The 24153-nt window shown below is 31.4% G+C and overlaps 1 protein-coding gene across 2 annotated transcripts in view; it reads left to right on the top strand.

Moving 5' to 3' along the window:
* The window catches only part of LOC111004120 (unconventional myosin IC), a 52679-nt gene that overhangs the window by 9223 nt on the left and 19303 nt on the right, over window positions 1-24153 (top strand). Inside the window, exons 1-3 of one of the 2 annotated variants that reach the window (XM_045628108.1) lie at window positions 2061-2286; window positions 22417-22573; window positions 23204-23319. In XM_045628108.1, coding sequence (XP_045484064.1) covers window positions 22448-22573; window positions 23204-23319 — 242 coding nt within the window. In that variant the 5' untranslated portion in view covers window positions 2061-2286; window positions 22417-22447. Of the gene's footprint in view, window positions 1-2060; window positions 2287-22416; window positions 22574-23203; window positions 23320-24153 lie in introns of those variants that run through there. The other variant, XM_045628107.1, reaches the window with a different exon arrangement.

Below are 24153 nucleotides of genomic sequence, written 5' to 3'. Positions count from 1 at the left end.
TTTTATCCTGAATAACTTTTAAACACATGTACTCCCATATTCTACTTATTTTATGACGTTCATAGTGTACTTGTTTACCTATATGAATAAAGATATTTTTGAGTTCGAGTTTGAGTTTTAGTTAATACGGCTTTTTACACTTGTATTTATCATACAGGTAACACTACAATTATGAACGTCAATAAAGAAATACGTCATATTAATTACTAAATGCTTTTAATTTTACATTTACTGTCAGTTCTCAAATCAAAACGGACAGAAAAACTTGCAATAATCGTTAAGTTTTTTCACAACGTTTGTGATGAGCTGCAACCATTACACAATATTCCACATGACATCCTAAGTAATTAATAGTCAAGCAAAGATTTGTCCTCCTATTAGCAGTAGGCGTGGTGAAATAGGAGCACGCACTTATCCACGATAAACGTGTTGGTAGAAGGAAAGAAGAAGAAGAAGAAGGAAAGATCATAGCTTAGTAATGTGTATTGCGACTTCACTTGTCTGACGGTCATCCTCAGTCATACAGGCACCAAAAGCAGAAGAAAAAAAACTCCGTAATGCGTCATTTGCATTGGCGTATAAAAGTATTTATAGTCTGTGCTTAGGGACGAATAATAACAGGAATTAAGAAAAAAATAATAGAAACTGGTATCTCTGGTGGCGCCAATCGATGCCTAGCTTAATTATCATGTATAATTGATTGGCTGCATTCCTAGTATGGCCTTGAGGGAATATTTCTTTTAAATTCAACGGAAACATTTAATTAACTACATATAATTATAATATCGTTTCTATGTTCGAAGAGTGAGTTCACAGTAGCCATATTGTGTAGCTTAGGTTTTTAATACTACAATTCCTGTTTACCCGACATTATGGTATTTAAAACGAAATACAAAATTATGTTCATTCATTTCGCAGCAATTCATTAGAACTTCTAAGATTTGGAAATCCTTTTAGTAAGGAACAGGACACAGTGACAGGTTGTGACAGGCTCTTAGCTGTTCTATAACAAAGTAAATTTAATATATATTTTTTTACCTTTGTATTTTCAACTGTTAGAAATACGCCTGAGTGCATGAGTGAGTGTGTGGTTACACGAGAGTGAGTGAGTGTGTTTTTTTGAAGTTAAACTTCTTTAGGCACATGAGGGTAATTTTTTTATGGATTAAATGCAATAATAATAATATTAGCCTCACGAAGCTGTGCAGCGTATTTGAAGAAAAGGGAGAGAGATATTGAGACCGATTGAGAGAAGGTATTTTTAAAATTAAAATCTCGTAAAGACAATTTATGAAATAATTTATATATTATTTAAATAATAATTTATTGAAATCTCAAATGACGAATTCTACATTAAAATGCCACGTGTTTAAATATATTAAAAAACTTAAATATATAATTTGTATTAACTTTAGTTTGCCAAAGAAGTTTCATTTCTGGCATGTGTACTTTGTATACATGCACTTTTTTTTTATTATCGTATAGCTAAGTACTCGATAGTGTACCTTTGTATTTTGTGAATAAATAAATAAATTATATATATATATAGTATCGTATAACAGTTAATAGTAAAATTTATGTTTAATTTATTTTTATACTTCATAAAATTATGTATATTTAAGTTACTTTTTTTATTGTAGGGCCGAAGTTGTCGGAGGTAATGTTTATTTTAACATAGTAGGGTATAATAATATAAGGTAGACTTACGCACGACAATAAATAGCTTGGTAAAATTGGGCCATGTGAAGAATAAAATCTCATATATTAACTTCCAAATTAAACCATTAATTATAAATAATTTAATGTACCTAGCAGATCTTGTTAACATATTTGTCGAGAACTTTAAATCTTTTCAATAATTTAACAATTACAATAATTTATTCTTCCATATACAAGTAAAAAAATCTATGTATTGTGTAAAATAAATATTGTGTACATTATTGTAATAAAATTACACAATTGATAGCTACCACTTAGAACAATAGCCTCGAAAGTCTAACCGAAGAACGTTTAGCACCTTATATTACTGTGCCATATAACCGGTATCAAATAGGAAGACAGTTTAACGCCAACGCTCCATGTCACCTCACGCTCAACGAAACGTTAAAAACGAACTTTTAAACGTGCATTAAACTCTCAACTAAAACCTTTTTGTTTTGAAACTTTTTGCTGTAAATTATTGTGTTCGAAATTTGAATTTGTGTTTAGTCTGTGGTTTAGTGAATTTTGTGGCGCGAGGCATGTGCATTGCCGAATGTGATTTTTTGATCGAGTTTTTGCATAAAGGTGAGTCGTACAAGGTTCAATGACATTCAAAAGTATTTTTGTTAATAATTCAGAACTCATAATTAAATAGATTGTGCTTGTAAATATTGTTACAAACTAATAAAAGAGATATAAATGCAATAGGTCTATAACAAGTTTTTAATTTAAGAATGAATTCAATGTAGCCTGATAATAAGAAATATTAATTGAAAATAATTATATATTGAAAATATTTATTACAACTACATTACAATAGTAATAAATATTTTTTTGAACATATCCTTAGTCTTATTAAACTTAATTTTTACTACGACCAATTATTGTTAGATCAACTACAGTAAAATTCTTCTTTATGAGGTAAGATCAACCTTCAGTCATCTTCAAGTCTTAGAAATGTTTACATCATTCACATTCACTAAAAACCTTGTTTATTATGTTTTAGTAGTAATTATTCGTATGGTGAAATGCGTTTTGGTTATATTTTTTGATTAAAGAAATGTTAAATAAACAACTATGAATATTTCTTGAGAAATATTTACATTTCAAACAAAACCTTATTGCCATATACCGTATACGAGTATAACAATTTTAAAATATTTTTTATAAATTTTTTACCGTGCGATGTTTGTTTAGTTGTGTTTAGATTTTTTAATGAAAAATGAACTTTATTAAACTAACCACGACATTTTTTTTCAATTCTTTTGTACGCAACGTTTTCTGCGTAATATTTACTACAATTTTGTTAACACATTTTAATATAGATATAATTTAGTATGTAGAAACTAATGTTAGACTAATTATATGCACAATCACAAACCGCTTATTAACTAACTGTACCGTTTAAATGCGTAATTGACAGTTATTTACCGGCCAGTTAACCACATAAACAATTAACACGATTTATAATATTATGTTATATTACGGAGGGTTCGATTTCTTGCGAAAAAAAGCTTAAAAAAACTGACCATCCACATTTTATTGACAAAAGCTATCGAAGAGACTATCGAATATATTTATCAATTCACTTTGGCTATATGTCATATTGGCGAAGATGCCATGAAATGTTTAAGCAACATTTGGGAGAAAAGAGGATTCATTCGCGCTCAAGTAAATGTAAAAATTGAAGAATTCAATGTATATTTCTTTTTTGACGTTAATAAGTGTAATTCAATTTCAAAAGTAATTTATTCATGTAGCATAATGTACACTGTTACCTACATGAATAAATGATTTTTGATTTGATTTGATTGACTCATCATCTGTAATAAGAGAGGCGGTAGACATAAACCGATGGTTACAGATTGTCGGCGTCAGGTGTCCTTTTACAAGACGTTGACCAAGATGCTCAGACACGAAAAAAAGCAAATAATAAAAATTTAGATTTATTGTGTAAGTCTGAATACAGCGCATCTTAACCAATCAAAACACGCGACACACGTCGTTCCAATTGACCTAATCAAATGAAATACAACATCTATCGTCTTTTGTTTTACATCACCAAGGTCTGGTCGCAAATATGCTAAAGAGCCATGATCAAATCGGGGATTACGGGACTTCATACATACATTAAAAGATAATGATTCGTCTAATTATTCAATCAACCGTGATTAATCAATATTTATAACTAACGGATGATCTGTCAATAAATACTAGATAGCTAATCAAATGATAATGAACTTCTAATAGCTATAATAAATAATAATTCTAATTGATATGTATCGTATCATCTTGACGTCCGCCGTTCCACAACTGAGCGCTTTTCTAGGCAGTTTTTGCCGCGCACCACCACTTTGTGGAACCAGTGCTGAAGTATTTCCGAACTAATTCGACTTAGGGTCCTCAAGAAAAGAGCGTACCAATTCTTAAAAGGCCGGCAAAGTACTCGCGAGCCCTGTGGCATTGAAAGTGTCCATGGGCGGTGGTAGTGGTGGCAGTGGGGTTCAAGTCCAGGTACTGATTAAAGTTTTAAGTTGGCGACAGAGCTGGTGCTTTCCTCAGTCAGCGAGGAATACACTGTCACAATGACAATTTTTTAATTATAATTATCTTATATCTTTAAACGAGCAATTCCTGTATATATATATATATAATTGGAATCTCGGGATCGGCTCCAACGATTTTGATGAAATTTAGTATACGGGGGGTGTCGGAAGCGATAAATAGATCTAGGAATAAATGATAGAAAATAACAAAAAAGGTGGTGTTTGAGAAGTCCCAATTCAAACTGAAAAATGTATCTTCCTGACATCTATCGGCGAATAATAATACTATTTTTTTTAAATTGCTTTAACGACACAACAACACTAAAGCCAGCATATATAATCTATATTGTTCATATTTCATAATTTTATTAGTATGTAATTCGTACTTATATATAATTTCCAAAAACACAATTTATAAAAAAATAAAAATACCGAGCAAAGCTCGGCCATCCAGGTACTTACTATATAAGTGAGGCATATTGTACATATGGCCATTATCCATACCCAATAAGTCACAGTAAGGCTTGTAGATTTAATAAAATAGTTTCCTTGGCAATTCAGCGATTATAAGTTCATTGACGCAATAAAACTTATCAAGTCGTGAAAACGTGCAAGAATAAAGGTGCTTTGTATCGGCTTCGTATCAGTTGAGTCATATTATGATGTATTTGAGAGTTTCATTAAATTCAAGTAAATTAACACAGAATATTTAAAGGAGTATTAAGATTTATTGTTTTTTTTCCTTTTGTAAATGTTTGAACCTTTTTGTGTATACTCCATCTTTGGCTTACTTTTGTTAGATGTAGGATTACGAAATAAATAAAGAGAGTAGTGTTTACTATTACATTGGGCTCTTTTCAGATAAAAAGATACATTTTAAACAGCGAGACTAAAGTCTTTCAAAAAACTAAATCAACCTAAATAGCGTTTTTAGTAGATTTTTCTCCTAAAAGACCTTTCCTCATGTAAAATCTTTTAATCACGTAAAATTAATTTCTTTAGAGGCATAATGATGATGATTTCGTTTAATTTATGATTCATAATATATACATGGACACTGGAATTAACATGAATTTATAGTATTAAAACGGTGGACAGAAGCATTGTAAGTAAAGCATATATTTCGATAAATATAGACGAGAAAGTCAAAATATGTTATAACGACATCAAGGAAACTACTCATAATAGCTCGTAAGTACCTACTTCTTTTACTCGCTGGGACATTTGATTTTGGTACATATAACCGGTATGTTGTTCTAAACAATGTCGTCGTATACAGTTTTGACATTCGTTTATTCTTGTATAAGTACCGTTGTTTTTCGCGGTGTGACACTAGTTTAAAGCAAATTTAATTTTAAACAGTGGTGGTAAATCGCATCCTATGTTTTCTGAACTTCAGTAGATAAGATAATATGAGATTACTAACTTACGAGTTTGCTTATTACAGAGTCTGCAAATGATATGTTATCAAAATATCACTTAACCGTGCTAATTATCGTTAAAAATCAAATAATAATAGCCTTTTCATATAAATTTACATTTAAACACGTTTCTATATCAATCATCTATTAGGTATCTGTGTGCACCTTTGGAAAAGGCCTCTTTAAAATCCCGCCATTCCTATCTGTAGTGTGCTACTCTGCCATGTTCTAGGTTCTTCCATACTTTTGCTATTCTTGTGTCGATTTATTTTATTGTTGCTTTGGTAAAAGAAATTGTCTGACAAAGCTATGTATTCTATAATACTGTTACTTAATAGTTTTATTTCCTTTCTGGAATTTGTCATTACTTTGGTTTTCTCGGAATGCATTATAATGCATTACTAATTAAACAATTTACGATCTTCTATATAATGTTTTCTTTCATTTAAATATATATGTAGCCATTTAATAAGTATTATATATCGTTTAGTGTAAATTCTATTAATGTTTTCGACAAACGCCATATCGTTCAGTTTTTATTATAATTCTACATTTACGGCAAATTGTCCTAAAAACTATGCTCTGTAATATAGTGAATGTTCAAATTCAGTACGCTTTTAAGCAAGGACTTTTAATACTTGCAGCGGCATGAACAGTGGAGTGGAGTTACCACTGGCCACATCGTTATCCAGCCGTGTGTTTAATTAAGTATATTCCATAGATTTTGGAAGGTTAAGGATTGTTTGATGTTAAAGCATATTTTGACGTTTAACACACGCCCTTTTCCCCAGCATAACAATAGAACAAGTAGAGACAATAATTGTATGACATCAGTAATTAAAATATTTACTTATGCTTATGTAAACATGATTCACGCGTCCTCATAATATCCTTATGTGTTTACCGGAACATTATTGAGGAAATATTTGTACTTGGAGGGCAATAGGAAAAATTTTGCTTAGTTGTAATGAATTTAATAATTTTCTCATACGGGTTTAGGACTAAATGTACTTTAACTATAGACATGAAAATCTTTTTTCTTACCTAGGTGTCTGGAGCTTTTTAATACCGCTAAAGACGTTCTAAAAATTATTAAGTACAAAAACACAGATCTAACAAACTAGAAGAAAAAAACTCAACTGAGTTGAAAAGAAGAAAGAGACTATCGAGAAGGTTTTACCGTGGTCTCCAGCTACCTTAGTCAAATCTGTACCAAGTACCAAGCCACACCGAACTACATATCTTAAAAAAAAATTGATGACACAAAACAGAACAGGCTTAATACAAGTTACATAAAGACTCTTATATGGAATATATAAGTTTTAGGAATTGGTGGCTTAAATGTTCATGCATTTAAAGCAGTGTTGGTCTAGTGGCTTCACCGTGAGACTCTCATCACTGAGGTCGTAGGTTCGAGCCCCGGCCGTGCACCAATAGACTGTTCTATGTGCATTTAGCATTAGCTCGAATGGTGAAGGAAAACATCGTGACAAGTCGACGGCGTTATGTACAGGAGGCAAATCACCTACTTACCTATAAAATTAATGATAATAAATAGATACAGAAATCTGACAGATATGTCAACCTTATTCACAAAAGTACTTTGATTATGAGAACAGCATTTGAGTCAAAACCGTCATTAGCTACGTAAAGATCGTGTCAACCATTTGGTACATAGGTCATAGGAACTACTGTTCTAATATTCTTCGAGTCTCTGGAATAGATTAGAGATACTGCAATAGACTAAAGAATTATCACTCCTTTTTTTTACCTGTCCACGTCATATCACTAACTACTAACTGACGTGAGACCGATCTTGAATTAGATTGTCATGATTCATGTGCACTGTTTACTTTTTGTTTTGTTTTATGTAACCTGTATCAGTTTAGTTTATTTTTATTTCTTTTTGTTTCTGTTAAGTATGTTTTTTCCCCTATTTTATTATTTGTAATATGTATTTTTACACTTCTTGCCTTTTGGGATTGCTTTGTGCTTGCAAACAAAACACATTACAAAATTCGGCCATTAAAAAGAGGGACGAAGAGTTTCTTTCCAGTTCTTCTTGCCCGCTCTACGCCCTTGACTTGCGAACTGGTAGTTAATATAAATTTAACATCTTCTCTGTTGACGTACATAAATGTACTTGGTTACTTACATAAATAGAGTATGTAAGTTTGGGTTTGAGTTTCAGTTTGAAGGATGAGAATATTGTACTGTACTATACATATATATATTGAACGATTAATTAGACAATGGTTTTATCGAATGATATAAGTAAGGAAGTAGAAAAAACAGCAAAATTGATTTCCCCAGTTCCTACGAATTTCTTATTATTAAGCAATAATCGTTGGCTAGAGGATATCATTAGTTAACTAAGGTTTAAACGCATTCGCGTGATCGGATAACATTACAATCAAATATGACAGGTTATCTGGAATTAAATCGATTCAATAGTCCTACAGGTGCAAAATTCTAACTCTATTTCTAATATCTCGATTACTAATAAATAAATATTATTATTCGTACTAGAAGTAACTGACATAGTGATTGCAAAAAGAGATGTACTGTATACTCAGGATTTGCATCACAATACATAATGAGAAGTGTAAGAACTTACCGCAGTATGGGAAAGTTTTCTCGTATTCACATGATTGTTGGGAAAACTGTGAGGAAACGGTAAAAGGAAATGTGCGTCGAAATGATATTCCGCCTAACCTTCCGTTTGAACTTGAAATCAAAGTCGAAGATATAAAAACTATTTACGGAAACATTAAGTTGTTTTCGCGCTTCATTGTCGAATTAAGACGAAATATTTATGATATGCACCTAACGAAAGGTCTTATTAATAAAACCTATTTTAGTGTGATTTTTTTTTACAAATACTGTTTTGTCTTTACACACATGCAGTTTGTCAGAATGAAATAGGTAGTGCAGCTACAGTCCGTCTGTAAATGCTGTACTTTTTAGCGTCAATGATGACAAAAAATAATAATTATAAATGTGCGATGCTTCAACAGTGCCCGATCGGGCTAAATTAAAGCATCATCAGATGACGCATAAACGTTATATCGGCTATAATTCGTATATTACAAGAGTCAAATAATTATTCGGCACAATAGCTTTTATAGTATAGTAATTAAATACAGTTACGTCTTGTTTGGTTAGGTGATATAATACTATGAATCATAATGAGTGTAAATTATGCATTGTAATTTACTGATTTTAGTGGTAGCAAAGAATTAAAAAAGCTGTTTGTAATATAGATAAAAATGTACTTTTAATACCGACCGATTTGCATAATTATGATCTTGAATATATGAAAGTTCAGTTTTGAACATATTTTTTTTTCAAGAGCGCATCGTGCAATCAGTATTCTGACTATGAGCAGATAAGGTGTAGGAAGATTTGAACATAATTAATAAGTAATACACAATAGTTAAATTAAAAAAACAAAACAAACAAACGTTTATTGAATTTACCATTAAAAATGTTCGTAGCTGGAAAATATTTGGTGTTTTTTTAGAAACAAAAAAATTGTCGCTTGATTTTAAAAAATTGTGTTTCATAGTTGTAGAATGAGGTCTGATCTCTTTGGTCGGTGTTACGTTTTAACACAATTAGGTATTACGAAGTTCACCGGGTAATATAAATATAGTAAAACCTCTTTCAGTCGAACCAGGATAATGTACATATCCTTTTATAATGATATTATGTAAAAAACCTTATAACACGATATTTTTGGCGTCTCCCTTGGTGATCAAGTGAGAGCGGTTCTGCTATATACGAATGAGAACTTAAAATAGATTTAAATATAGTTTTTATTACATATTAAATAAAAATAAAGATTATTTAATCTAGTTGTAATGTGATATATTCATCGTTATTTTACAGATTTCTGTCAATTTAACTTTTTATACGAAGTCTATAATCTGCAAAAAATTAATACAGCTACCACATTTACCATTTCAAAAAATTTGATTATCAACTTTTATCGGGTATAAACGATAAGATACCGAAAAATTATTGATAACAGATGGCAAGATTTTAAACATATGGTAAGATTATGTTTCTTGGTTCATGGTAATATATAATATAAATTAATTAGTCTGCTTAGAATTACATTTATTCATTATAATATAATATTTAATTTTGTGGTAATTCAAACAATCTCATTGAGAATTTTGTGTTAAATCAATTTACGATTATTAAATATTTCTTTGATTACGCACATTACTGAGTATCAGGCCAATTTAAATAATGAATAAACAAGGCAGGAGTTTTAATTTTTTTAGTACGTTTGATTCATAAACTAACGTAAATTTAATACTATTCGTTACTTAGAAATCGTTATAACTTTAAATTCTTATTTTATTCCCAAGATAGAATCGACCTTGAACTCAACTATACTTCACATAGTGAGTACTTCCATATGTTAAATCCAATACAAAAGTCTTCATTTTAACGTACTTTCAGAGATACACGCATGTTCGTTATGTTAAGAAATACAGTTTAGATGTAAAAGGAAGAGACTGACTGCCCACAACACAGGGAATCCTAGTGTGGGGGCCAGTGCACTCTACTTTATAGAAACATTCATGTATTTTGTGTCTAATAAAGTTCTTTCTTTCTTTCTTTCTTTCTTACCACGGCTACTAGCCTGTTAGTATCTACTTGCTTAAGGTTCACGAGACCTGGTAGATGAGCTTGTGGAATAATAAAGGGTAAATTAATTAACTTTTATAAGTAGACAGCTGTAATCATAACTAAAATAATTATAAGTTTCACTTTAAAAGATTTCGTTTGACACCAAAATTAAGAATGCAACTATAAATTAATGTAATTTGTATGTAAGTAAGCATGTATTTTTATGGTTGGGGACGTGTCGTACTATGTGGGTCAGGCACGCCCTAGCCGCACCTTCGCCTGGTTTATATCAAAAACTTTTCTATTTTTATTCGGCTGCAGCTGTTTACTTGATTATCTTAAATTTAAAAACTAAGTTCATTAGTTATTTGATGAATAAAACCTTTTTTTTTGTTTTTGTTGGTTGTCAATTTAACAAATTAAACAAATATAAGATTTTGGACAAAGGAAAGTGTATTGTTTCCTCAACCTAAAGGAATGATATTCGAACAGTCTCATCAGTTTCTATGGCCGATGGCTGGCCATGCATCATACTCGTGAACGGGTACTATTTGTGGTGACTGGTCGTACTTGAATTCGCGAATTTGCGTGCTGTCCCACGAGAATGTAAGTGCGAGCTCCTATTTCACCATTCCTCTGATAGAGGATCTTTGACAATCTGAGACAAATTTTGTTTTTAATTCATATTATAACTATTTTTTACTTAAGATGTCATGTGGAACATGGTGTAATGGTTGCAGCTCCTTACAACGTTTGTAATTTAAAAAAACAAAAACTTGGCGCTTAAAAAGAGTGGCGGAGAGTTTATTGCCAGTGCTTCCCTTCCGTTCTATGTAAGGATTTGAGAACTGGCAATAAATAATTATATTAAATAATTATAATTTAATGTATATCTTCTATTTTAATTTGCTTCGGTCAAAAGTAAAATGTATTTTTTAGTGTCAATCTGAAATGTGTAGATATGTTTTGCTGATTTTATCTTTGCGAGTGGGTGAATAATAAACTTGGCATATGAGTCACCACTTAGGGGTATGTTATAACTGGGTTGTTCCGCCTTCGCAGGGTTGGATAACAAATATAGCGTATATTATTCAGGGATATCTATGGGTTGGCATTCTTGTCTACGAGTAAGAAATAAGTGAAGAACAATCCATGACTTGAAATGTCAATAACTCAATAAGGAACGGATCTCCATGTTGGGACATTGCTAGGGATATTGAAAGATCAGTGTTGGCCAAGTGGCTTCAGTGTGTGAATATCATACCTGAGGTCATAATTTATTTATATTTCATAGAAAGAAAGTCCATTGACTTTCTTTCTATGAAATATTCGCTCGAAGGGTGAAGGAAAACGTCGTGAGTCTCTTTTTGGACTTTTTGGGAGGCTGCCTATTTACCAAATAATCATGAAACATATACAGATATGTGAGCACAAGACCTAAAAAGGATGTGTCGCCCTTGTTTTTTATATTGCTTTTGGGAGAAGTGTAACGGCGCTGTATTTAATAAGTTTCATAGCGACAGTTTTGCAACGCTTATATTGTTGTATTCACCTTGAACTGCCTGGTATAACCGAAAAGTCAACGGCTTATATGTAAGAGGATGAGTAATAGAACGTGCTTAGACCATCTTATACGGTGTCTGACCGTTTTGTTATCGTTCTTCACAATATTGTCTATGGCTTACGATTACTACACATTTATATTATTAATATACGGAAGAAATGGGACATTAAATTACTTTTTTTTAATCCAGCCGGATTTTTAACGTACAATATCAAAGACTATATCATATATAAAAACGAGTAACATAATTTATCAGGGATGCAATGGAACAATAGTAAGGGAACTGACTAAAGGGTAATGAAGTGCAAGAAGTGTAAAACCAAATTAACAAAAAAATTACAATTTACAATATAAAATCATACAAACGAAAATCCAAAATTAAAAGAAAAACTAAAAATCTTGATTTATAAATCACAATGTAAAAGAATACGATAATACTTCAATTACTAAAGTCACGATTGAGCCGAATGGGATATTATAGAATAGTTCTATCAACTTGATGTGTAAAGTGTCAACTGTAAAGCACTCGAAACGTTAATGTTAAAAATGATTTCACGTCAAAGAAGATTTTTTACGAATGGTTAGATACTAATTTTGACTATTGTTTTATACTTTTTAGTTATTTCTTTATACGTTCTAATTTGGTTTAATTTCGTATCGAGATTTTTGAATAACGAATAATTAAACTTTGACGTACTTTAAAAAGACATTATATTTAGAGTCTTTTAATATCTTTGAGCCATTTTTATTAAGTAAAAATAATAAATTGGAAAGCTGTGTTAAGGCTGTTTTACACTATTACTTTATACAATGATTAAGGCACGCTCTACCTCTCCGTAATATGATTCGGGGTCTATTCTCACTATTCATTTAAATCTGTATCCCACATTGAATTCATTTATACCAGTAATGTACATTAGTACAATGGCTGCTTACATCATTAAATTAGGTATAATCATCATCGAGATAAAATGTATTTTTGAGACCCTTTCATTTTTAAAACTTTGTCCAAAACAAAATTTTCACTCTCAACATGTAAACTGTTTAAAAAATATGTAGTAATTAGTCTTATATAGATTTATTAACGTCCTTTAGTTAAAAAAGAACACAAGATAAGAGTGTCTTCCTCTTAATACAGAATGTAAGATGTGTTATTGAACACTTTCATATGTTTATTATGAGTAAATTAGGTTATATTACTTAAATAATAAAATCATGTTCTTAATGAGGTTTAAGTTTTTATTTGGTTTTAGTTATTATTTTTATTATTTTGTGGTTGCTTGTTTAATTTTTTCATTGGTATGTCTGTATTTGTGTAAGCTTTGTCATATTTCCGTGTATAGAACTTATAAATAAATAATAAGTATCTCAAATGGAAGACACTATCAGCTTTTATCTTTAAGTCACTTATTTCAGTAATCCTAAGTGATTTTTGAGCAGCATTTTCAAATGCTTCTTCGTGTTTACCTATAATCTTAGTAAATGATTAAATTATTAGTACTTTCCCCCTTCTTCCAGGTTCAAATGGTAGTATTATAATTTATTAAGATTTTAATTTGTATGTCAATTAGGTGAAATATATCCTTAATTCTGTGTAACATCGCCATCTGAAAGGCTTAGAAACGTACGCTCGGTAAATCAATAGGTCTTGTTCTGTTATTTCGGAATTTAACCTAATATATTTAATACTACGGTAGCTTTGTAGTGAAACTTGCAGAGTGATATTGACACCTACTGTCAGTAACGATTTTCCTATCGAGTGGTTTCAGAATAGCCGTTCCGTCTCTATTGTTTTCGCCACATTGTGATATTCGATATAGGCTGCGATCATATTGCAAAAGCTTTGTACATTCTCCTCTATTTACGTAAGAGACGCGGTGGTTTAATGTGCTTTGAAGTCCTGTGTTTGATTCTTAGGTGTCCATTGGTAGTGGTAAAATACAAATGTAATAAACATTTTTATTGAGAAATAAGTTACATATTACTATATTTAACCTCATCTAACACAGTAAACGCATTGTACATCTCCGCATAAATTGTATTAATTTGCAATAGTGGAATTTAAAAAAAAAATGTATCTTGAAGACAAATTTTTAACAATCAAATAAATAAATAATAAAGAAATGATAAAAAGTTAGTTTCAATAAAAATTAATATTGATTGTCCCTTAGGCCTTGTTATTTTAAACAAGCATAAAGCCTGCTATTTACTGAGGTCATTATAAAATATTATCTTTCAATTATGCGTTCATGCTAATGATGTGTCAAATCGGCATGAATAACTGTCGTTTACCGGTGTTACTTACGTGACGTAATTCGATGTGGAATCTGTGTCATAAATAACTCTGTTTCCTTTGGATATAAAATTAAATATATTTTCCGTAAACTTTCAGGAACAATGTATGTGTGTTCTAAATGTATTTAACACTTTCGCTAATAATAATTTAATTCTAAATCCAGCCTCGGGGCTACAAAGGAGTGGAGACTCCCTGGCGTCCAAATAATATTTTTGATAAAATCGAGTCGAGTTATTAATTTTTTTTTCAACGAATTGAAACTATGTATATAAAATTATTTTAGATAAGTTTATTTTTTTCCGTTTACGTTACGGTTACGTTTACGTTTTACGGTTCAGCGTGCGTGGTCACGGTGACTGAAGACAAAGGGGTGTTGAATGTCAAAAAGTATCACAGCTGTAGAAAAAGTTAATATCTGTATTTATTTCCCCGGAGTTGGTATCGACTACAAAATGAAGGGGTTTTGCAGAATTGACACACGGTGTCACGGTGTGTCCATTTTCGCGGAATATTTGTCTCGAGATTTTAATTTGGATATTATTGGATCCCAGGTGTTTAATAATTTTAGTCAAAGGATAAGCCGTAGAGTAGAAATTAAACGGCTTGCTTATTAATTATTAGTGTAATACTTCCATAAAATTACAAAAAAATGTGAAGTACTTTAAAGTAGTTTACATTTTTTGTAGAACTGGGGGCGAACGGGCAGGAGGCTCATCAGATGTTAAGTGACACCGCCACCCATGAACACTCTTAATGCCAGAAGGCTCACCAGTGCGTTGCCGGCCTTTCGAGAATTGGTACGCTCTTTTCTTAAAGGACCCTAAGTTGAACTTGATCTACATAGTAGTGGTGTGCGGCAAAAACTACCTTGAAAAATTCTCAGTTGTTTTTGCGGCGGACGTCGAGGTGATATGGGTGCGATTTCTTTTCTCAGCAGCAAAACTTTTACAGGCTATTATTATTATTAAATAAATAAATAAATATATAATATATAATAATGCCTATAGTATTTGGACAACTTTATAAATTGAATTTTATTGAAGGAAAATCGTCCGCTTTGTAATTTCTCTTTTGACCTTATCTTATCTTTTGATAAATGAATTTATTCCAGAAATTTTAAAAGTTAAGTGTTCGAAAGTTGTTTTGTCTTATCAAACGAAACAGCTCTATAAATCAACAAATAGTTTCCGTAGAAAGTGATTAGCTTCCTATACTTACATATTCAAATTGGATATTTTAATGTCACCTGTTTATCTTTAGTATATTTCTGTGTGTTCGAAATTGAAATCCCCCAAAGTCGATTTAGATGAAGTTTTGGGTGTGTTCAAGTGGGTTTGAGAACTTACAATTATTTGTTTGATTTGTCCAGGACAACGTCGGGTCCGCTAGTAAAATTAAAAACATAATGGTTTAAATTACTACTGCCAGTATCACCTTGGCTATTTATTATGAATTATACAAGGAAAAAGTATTGGTTTGATATATGCTCGATGGTTTAAGCCTCAACTTATAACTTTGTCCGCAAAGAGAAAATATTCCATTCGATGGCTCCATACATAAATTACTCAATCAATTATAGTCAAAGTAAACTTTCTTATTTTTTTATGTTACATCGGGTCTGGTGAGAGATGCCATACCCAGACTGTATTTAAAGTAAATAAAGCCCCTTTTTAACGCATGACCCTCGGGGAATGCCATGAAAAAGCTAAGCTAGCATTTTTTTTATCATCTTATGAAGTTATATTTTTATTTATTTATGCAGTATTTTTTTTCTTTGATATTAATTCAATCTGCCACTCTATAACTCTACCAGATTCAGACTGACACGCCTATATAGTCTGACTCCTTCTAACGCGTACCGGCTCCACCAGCCTCTTCAGAGAGATGTGAATACGCTGTTTGCGTTCTGTCCCGCTCTAACGTCTATTGGCCGCATCTTGATTTCGTCGTGTGTTAGGTTTATATATTCGTTACGGAATTTCTTGATTCAGTCGCCAAGCTCGTGATATATTCTGGTGAAGCATACATTTACAGGACTTGTCTTGCAGAACTTATAATTACGGCACTTTTGGCGTTTCATTCTCTCTACGCATACATATTCTGTGGTACGCCCTAATAACGCAAGGATTAACTGTGTATCGCGGTCTATTTATTTTCTAATTTAATTAATGAGACGAATGAAACGCGGCTTAACACATGACCGCTTAGCCTTTTCGAGGTGACTGACTTAGCTCTTTAGCGCATACGAGAAGCAGGAACGCGGTTGTAATAAACAATGCTATTCTGAGATTACGGGTTCAATGATTTATCAAATGGTGGGAGATATGTAAATAAACCTTTTAATAAGAGCTAATTAGTATGTTTGTATTTGATTATTGATTTAACAGTGATTGTTTCAAGTTAGTACAAGGTTCCAAAAAAATTTGTATTCCTCGAACCAGGCTTAGCTTAGGCAGTATTTGCTGATCCCGGTCGAGGTATTGATTATAATATTAGGCCTTAAATTAATTTTTAAGAGAGCTTATTCTCCCTCAATGGCCAGCAATGCGCTCATTAAAGAGAAGGAATTGACTGCCTTAGGTACGTCCTTTTACCCCCGCCTAATCTCTTATCAAAAGTTAGTACTAAAAATATGTTATTTTAATTTGCCCTCCAAGTTGTGGTAAATAGTTCCTGGACTCGAGAACGTAAACAAAAGACGGCACCTTGCTTTGTTTAATTGTGATTGGTCTATAGATACTATAACAAATTTTTTTTGTAAGAATATGGTACATAAATTTTATGTGGTAAAATCTAAAGTTCGCGTATTCTGACATAGTGTAAATTTGTCTTAAAAGGAATTTAACATAGAAGCTGCATTCATTATAGTTCATTATAATTATTTTTTAATTACTTCATCATCACATTATTTAAATATATGATTACGCTATCAACTTAATATTAATTATACGTTTAACACAAATAATCATTAATAGTACAATATATTTTTTTAGAAGTAGTACATGAAGTCGATTTTTAATATGTAGGAAGATGTTGATATTCCTATTCCCGTAAAATAAAAGGTAAAGTAATATTTATTTTTGTGAACGAATATCTTTTTAAAATATACAACAAGGACGACTTCTTTAATAAAGCACAAACAAAACTATCAATCCCACTTAGCTCCACAAATTGCTCAAATTTTTTTGAGTGTTAAATACTAATTTAGTAAATCTAACAGGCAAGTAGGTGATCAGCGTCCAGTGTCTGACACACGTCGTCGACTTTTTCGTTCTAAGACATGTCGGTTTTCTCACGAAGTTTTCCATCACCGTTCGAGCAAATGCTAAATGCGCACATAGAAAGAAACTCCATTGGTGCACAGCCGGGGATCGAACCTACGACCTCAGGTATAAGAGCCGCACGCTGAAGCCACTAGGCCAACACTACTCCATACAGTTTTCATTGTTACGCAGTTCATTTTACACTCCAAGCCTGTATAACTTGTGCATTGTATACAATAATGTAGCTTTATACTATCCAAAGGGCAGTGTGCTTAATTGAAGTTTCGGTAAAAGAATGTCTCTATGGCTGGGTAGTCCATCAACTGGCACGCGATCACCGTCTTTCTTGAATTCTCATTTAATAAAGAAATCCATTTATATCAACAAAAACAAAACAACTTTGAAAACCTTGAATAAAAAATACGTTTAATGGAATTGTTTTAATATGTCAACAATTGCGTCAAATGAAACAAATTATGTTTTTGTTTAATATTGGTAAAAATAGAATATAATATATGTACTTTGGGAAAAGACATTATGACATAGTTAAGTATAAATAGGCCTCTGGAGAAATAGTCGTCGAAGAACATTGGCCAAGCCTAAATTATTATAACATTTGAATGTCAACACGGCATGCGCGACATTTCACTTGCCATTTTTACTAATATCATTAAACTTTGTGGCTTCGTGGTTGAACCTTATGACGCATAATACAGGTACAATTACGAAATATAATTGTTTCGGTGGTTCATAGACTGATGTGATGGGATGTCCCATGTGTTTTTTTTATGATTCTTTTATTTATTTTTTTACTGTGTAGATGTATCTATTTTGTTTTCAAATACATAATAAGTAGTCAATAAAATAAAAACAAAGTTATTTATTTAGACAAAACTTTAGGCCTCATTTCATTTCTGGGACACCGGGACTTGTAATTGCAAAAAGGGGCAGTCCCATTCAAAACGGGACGTCTGGTCACGTTACCCATCACACTAACTAACAAAAGGCCCGGCGTAAGGACATTTTTTAAGGAAATCTATTTCGTTCACAACATGCGCATTTTCCCCCGCATTTAACCTTTTCTGCATTCTTAAACCATTTTTGTACAATCAACTTCATTCTTCCTATTCTATTTGTCAAAACAATTAAATGAAATATTGATTACGATGCAAGAACCAATTTGTTATCCATAGTTAGATTTAAAATTAAATTCTTTCACACACGTATAATTCACACACCATTACACATGCTTTTGTTTAGTTTAGTTATCTTTTTGTATGCTGACCGCGATGAAAGGCTGGTGACCTGTTATCACAGGACTCTCACAAAGATGGTCAATACCTGCAGCATGTAAACCCGTGAAATGCAATATTGTGAAGAGGCAAATAAACTATACAATTTTATTTATAATAATAAATACTATTAAAATTCAATTCAACAAACATTACATACCCGATCAATCTTTATAATCGTAGTGCGCAATTAAATGTCTTAATATATCCTACTATTAATATACCTTTGTAGAGGGCCTGTAAACTTCATTTGTTTATCTCTGTTTCAATCTTAGTCTGTCTTAGTGACCATAAACATTACTAAATACGGTAGATGATGATGTCATCGAATGCATATTAGCAGGCACGCATCCTACTCGAATAGCAATGACCTACTGACACAAATACTGTCGGGAGAGTTCGCTAATAAGGATAATCAAATATGTTAATTATGTATTTTTCATTATTCTGATAGAACTTTTATACAAATTATAACTCGGTTTTAAATAGTGGCTATTTAAACCCATTTGTCATCATAAAATCTAGAAAATATTATGTTGAATAAATTTAATTTGACTATAATATTTTTGACAAGTTTTTATAGTTTAAACTAAATTATCAAGGCGTGAAACAGACCATCAAAATTTGTTTTTATAAGAGTCTATATCGGGGAGTATTTTCCACAAACAATTATTATCGCAAAGTTGTGATTCTACTATCTACAATAAAGTCGTAGTAGTAGTATTCAATTGTGAGATATTAATAACACTAATTAACTAATTGATGTTGTTTCATGTTTTTAAGTACCCAACAATCGTGGCCAATCTATGACTTTTTTAAAATTATTGCTTAAACATTATAAATAAACTAAGGTACAGAAAATTATAAATGCAAATTCAAAACCATTTATTCATATTGGTAACAACACATTGCACTTATGAACACTTATGAACGTCATAAAATTAATAAATATGAAATATTTCAAATAAAAAGTAAAGTTTATAAAGTTAGTTAATTATTAAAGTTTATTTAACATAATCGCCCTAGGGACCAAACTTGTTACATTATCTTTAATTTTATATTTATTCATTTTTAATTATATATGTTGAGTATTATAATACCATGTAGGTTTAAAATATTGTAAATACTTAGTTATATTAAGTTTACATTTTTACAATAAAATTCTTAATAAACTAAAGAGTTAAAGAATCACAACAAATAATGTTAAATACTAAACAAACTTATACATATAACATTTGCGATTTCGAGGAATATTTTAGTGTTTTCATGACTAAGTAAAGCCAAATCCGTCTCATACCGTGATACAATCATGACACTCCACTAGTGAATCACCCATCTTAATGTCTTGACTTTAAATATTTCATTGTATATTGGTACTAAAGATTACATTAGGCTGGACCAGCTAAACTATAACTACAATAGTTTAGCCAAGGTCTTCACTTTACTTAAGGTCCTATGACATGATCCAGGGTAGAAAACCAGCTTGATCGGCCCTCGGCAGCTCTCTTAATATCACTTCACGTTATTCAAGGTTCCTTGGCCTCTGCAATGATGTTTCGTTGGTCATAAAAATGTAGACTAAGTAAAAAGTCGCGGGAACAGCATGGGGTAGAGTGGCCATAGAAAGGCCAGAATGGAGAAGATTGGATGAGGCCTTTGCCACCTGGCAAACGGACACGCAAAAGTGGAACAAAAGAACATCTACGAAAAATTAAGAAAATACTGTCATGTCCAAAAAGAGGCTATTAAAAAAAATACGAAGTTCGCGTGGGTTCTATAAGAAATAAGTACGCTTGAGTTCGGAATCCTTCCTAAATTAATTCGTTTAAAAATGCTCTTAAATTATTGTATTCAAAAATTTATATAAAAGAGACCTTAACCTATTTAGACCTTAACTATTGTTTATAATAATGATTACGTGCTAATTATAACTGGCATCATATCGCCGGTTAACTATAGCAACTCAGGAGGGGGTTAGCGATACCGAATATCCGCTAATAGGGTTGTCAGTAAAATATATACAAAGTTATATAATATAATAATAAATTATTAATAAAAATAAATTAATATTAGCATCTGAATTAAAAATAAAGTGATTTTTAATTTAATTTAGTCCATGTTTACAAATTTAAAAAAAAAATGTTTTTGAAATATTTCCTTTTGTATATTTAATTTTTTGTTTTAATGTTATTAATTATTTTCATAGTGACACCGAAACTCATAAAAGACAACAAAACATGTGAATTTCCCAAAAATATACACAAAACAATAGTCAAACGTGAATTTTCATAAATAAATAAGCAAAAAGGCCTAGTATTTTTATTTTTTGTATCATATATGTTTTACCATAATTTATTTTTTATGCTTGTAGCATATACTGTAGATACTGCAATATTCAACTCAAACAAATCAACGATAAATTAAAAAAAAAACATCATGTACACCACAGGACAATGACCCATAACATATGAAATAGCGTAAAAAAATAACGATATTTTTTCTTTAACTAACCAAATTTTTGAGACCCTATCAATATTTGCACTTCCCAGGAACATTATATTAATGACTTTATTTTTCTCAGTTGATTGTTGTTTTTAATATGGTCGTTAGTAATTACAATAAAATGGGATACAGTGGTTGTGAACTACTTTTGCGTCGAATTGAGAAGTGTCGGTGAGTTAATAAAAAATATAACTTCTGACACGATGTCACTATTTTATTAAAAACATAGTACGTGGGCAGTAGGTTTTTCCGGCGATAGGATAATCAGCTTTTAGTGTGTTCTGTTGTGATACGTTCTGTATTTAGTCCTTAGTGACCCTGGCATTCGATACAGATAAGAAATTTACACGCTGTAAATTTCTTGGCTGTGGGAAAATATCCACCAATTCTTGTAGATAGGGTGAGGAACCAGCATTTTACCCGCCAAGTTGATCAAAACATCGGACGTACCATCCTTTTTTGGTTCAGGCCATTCAAACCCCGTATAACGTCGTTTTCGATAAAATTAGAAGCCTGCCTCCGTTTTAGCACGCAGAAATGTATATAGAATATTGTCACTCACTCACTTACAGACATGGTCAGTCAGATCATTAAAACTAAGACACTTCTAGCTGACGTCAATCCTTCAATTAGAGTATAAATCAAAATATCAAAAAATATTTTAATTATTCTAGATTAAATAAATTAACCAATTATTATCTTACAACTTTTTGTATTAAAAGAAATACGTTGCGAGATTCTTTCTTAACAAGTGTGATGGCATAGATTTTATACCTAATATACATTAATTATACATAAACAGAAAAAATATGTTGTGTGTGTACAAAATTGTATCTACATAAGTTCCATGTATATACGTGATTATTGGCTAGAAGATTTAACTTGAGATAAATCTTCACTACACTCCTTTCTTCTCTTTTTTGCTTTGTAAATCTCTATTGCGTTGACAGATAGCGCATATATACGATAAGCTCACTACACACATTATGTAATACTGTTTATTAGTTTTGTAAGTTTATCTTATTATAAAATATGTGTAAATGTAAAATTAGATTCATTTAATGTATATTTCTTTTTTTTTGACGTTCATAAGTGTACATTATGTTATCTATATGACTTTGACATTGTGTATAAGTATAAATAAACACAATATGTTCAACAATATTAATGACGATGTGTTTTTATAGGCTCCAACGGCCATTATCTGTGGCTGGCGTAATGGAGCACGCGCTACAGCATCGTGAGCGTGTCGGGGTGCAAGACTTCGTGCTGCTTGAGGACTTCCGCTCTGAAGCTGCATTCATAGACAATCTCCGGAAACGGTTCAACGAGAATATTATCTATGTAAGTTCTTTGTTCAAACTTTTATATGTTACATTTGCACTTCATAATTAACGACTGAAGTATTGCTGAACCAATTTGACTTACACCCGAATTAATCCACAATCTCAGATTGAAAACGATCTGAGATCAGACCGTGACAGTCGCTCGATCCCAAAAACCAAACCCTACGAAGACAATCCATTTTTGGCGACAGATAGAATGCATCTCCTTTTTTTTACTCTCATATTTAATATTCCAAATAAAGTTAATAAAACCGTACAAATAGTATTAAATATAATATGTATAATATATGTAAGGTAAAATCTTAAAATAGGATATTTTCACAGTTGAACTGTCATTTTCATACAAAGGTCTATCCACATACACCGACCCGAGCTACCCTGGATAGCTTGTATTGACAGATGGCTATTACAATCCGTCGATTGGTTATTGGCACAATTTTGTCAATGTTTGGATTAAGATGTCTATCTTAATTGTCAAAAATGGATCGAGATAGGTTATTGGGTTTGAGCGTTAGAGTCGTTCAGGTAATTCTCGAGCCCTCTAGCATTGAGAGAGTCCATAGTCTTAACACTTGATGATACTGAAAAAAGAACTACGGACTTAATTAATTTATTCATTATTTTTCAGACCTATATTGGGAATGTCCTTATATCTGTGAACCCGTACAAAAATCTCCCAATCTATACAGAGGAGAAAACGAAATTATACTACAAGAAGGCATTTTTCGAGGCGCCACCGCACGTGTAAGTAGATTATCTTACATAGATAATATATATGATAGATAATAGACATATATTATGATATATGTCTATGGCCGCAATATGTCACACTGTCAGCGGTCATAGACAGGCGATTGATGTCGATAAAGTGTAATTTCATTTAATAACTTTCCCTGTATTATATGTCATATGTATAAACAATATAAAGTTTAGAGTAGTTCACGATCATCTTTAAATACAAAAACTGTAAATAACAAAATAACGATTTTACTTATTATTTATCTGTAATATTTAGTCAAAGTCAAATCTTTATTGCATTTCTTATGTTCATACTTTTCATGTGACATGTTATGATTTTGTAACAATAAGGATCTCGGTTAGGCAATTAGGCACAGCAATGTTGTGAGAGGGCATAATAACATTTTATCATTAACATAATATTAATGTATTACTATATATGTTTAATTTTATGAGAAGATACATTGTGTATTTATTATTTACATACAGGAATGCGTAGATATATCAGAAACTACTAAATTTTTATGTAACTTACGATAAAGCATGTTAAGGAAATCGACATATACCAATAAAAATCAACAGTGTCAGGCATATAAATCACAAAAAAAGTAAACGAAAAATACATACAAAATATAAGGTCAAGAACCATACAGAGCTTTGCTCCGCGTATATTTATTATCGATTTCTATAGCTTACGTAAATTATGATGTAGATTAATATATAGATTAAATATTATCATATCATAAAAGTTGCATACTAAAATTTCAGTCTTTACACAGTACTAACAAGTAAGCAAGGTACAGATTATTAGCGCGTCATTTCAACAATCTTAAAATTTTG

This window comes from Pieris rapae, chromosome 4, assembly GCF_905147795.1.
Source record: "Pieris rapae chromosome 4, ilPieRapa1.1, whole genome shotgun sequence".
Classification (NCBI taxonomy): domain Eukaryota; kingdom Metazoa; phylum Arthropoda; class Insecta; order Lepidoptera; family Pieridae; genus Pieris; species Pieris rapae.
Note: the sequence above shows the minus strand (reverse complement) of the source record. Positions and strands in the feature narration are given on the sequence as shown.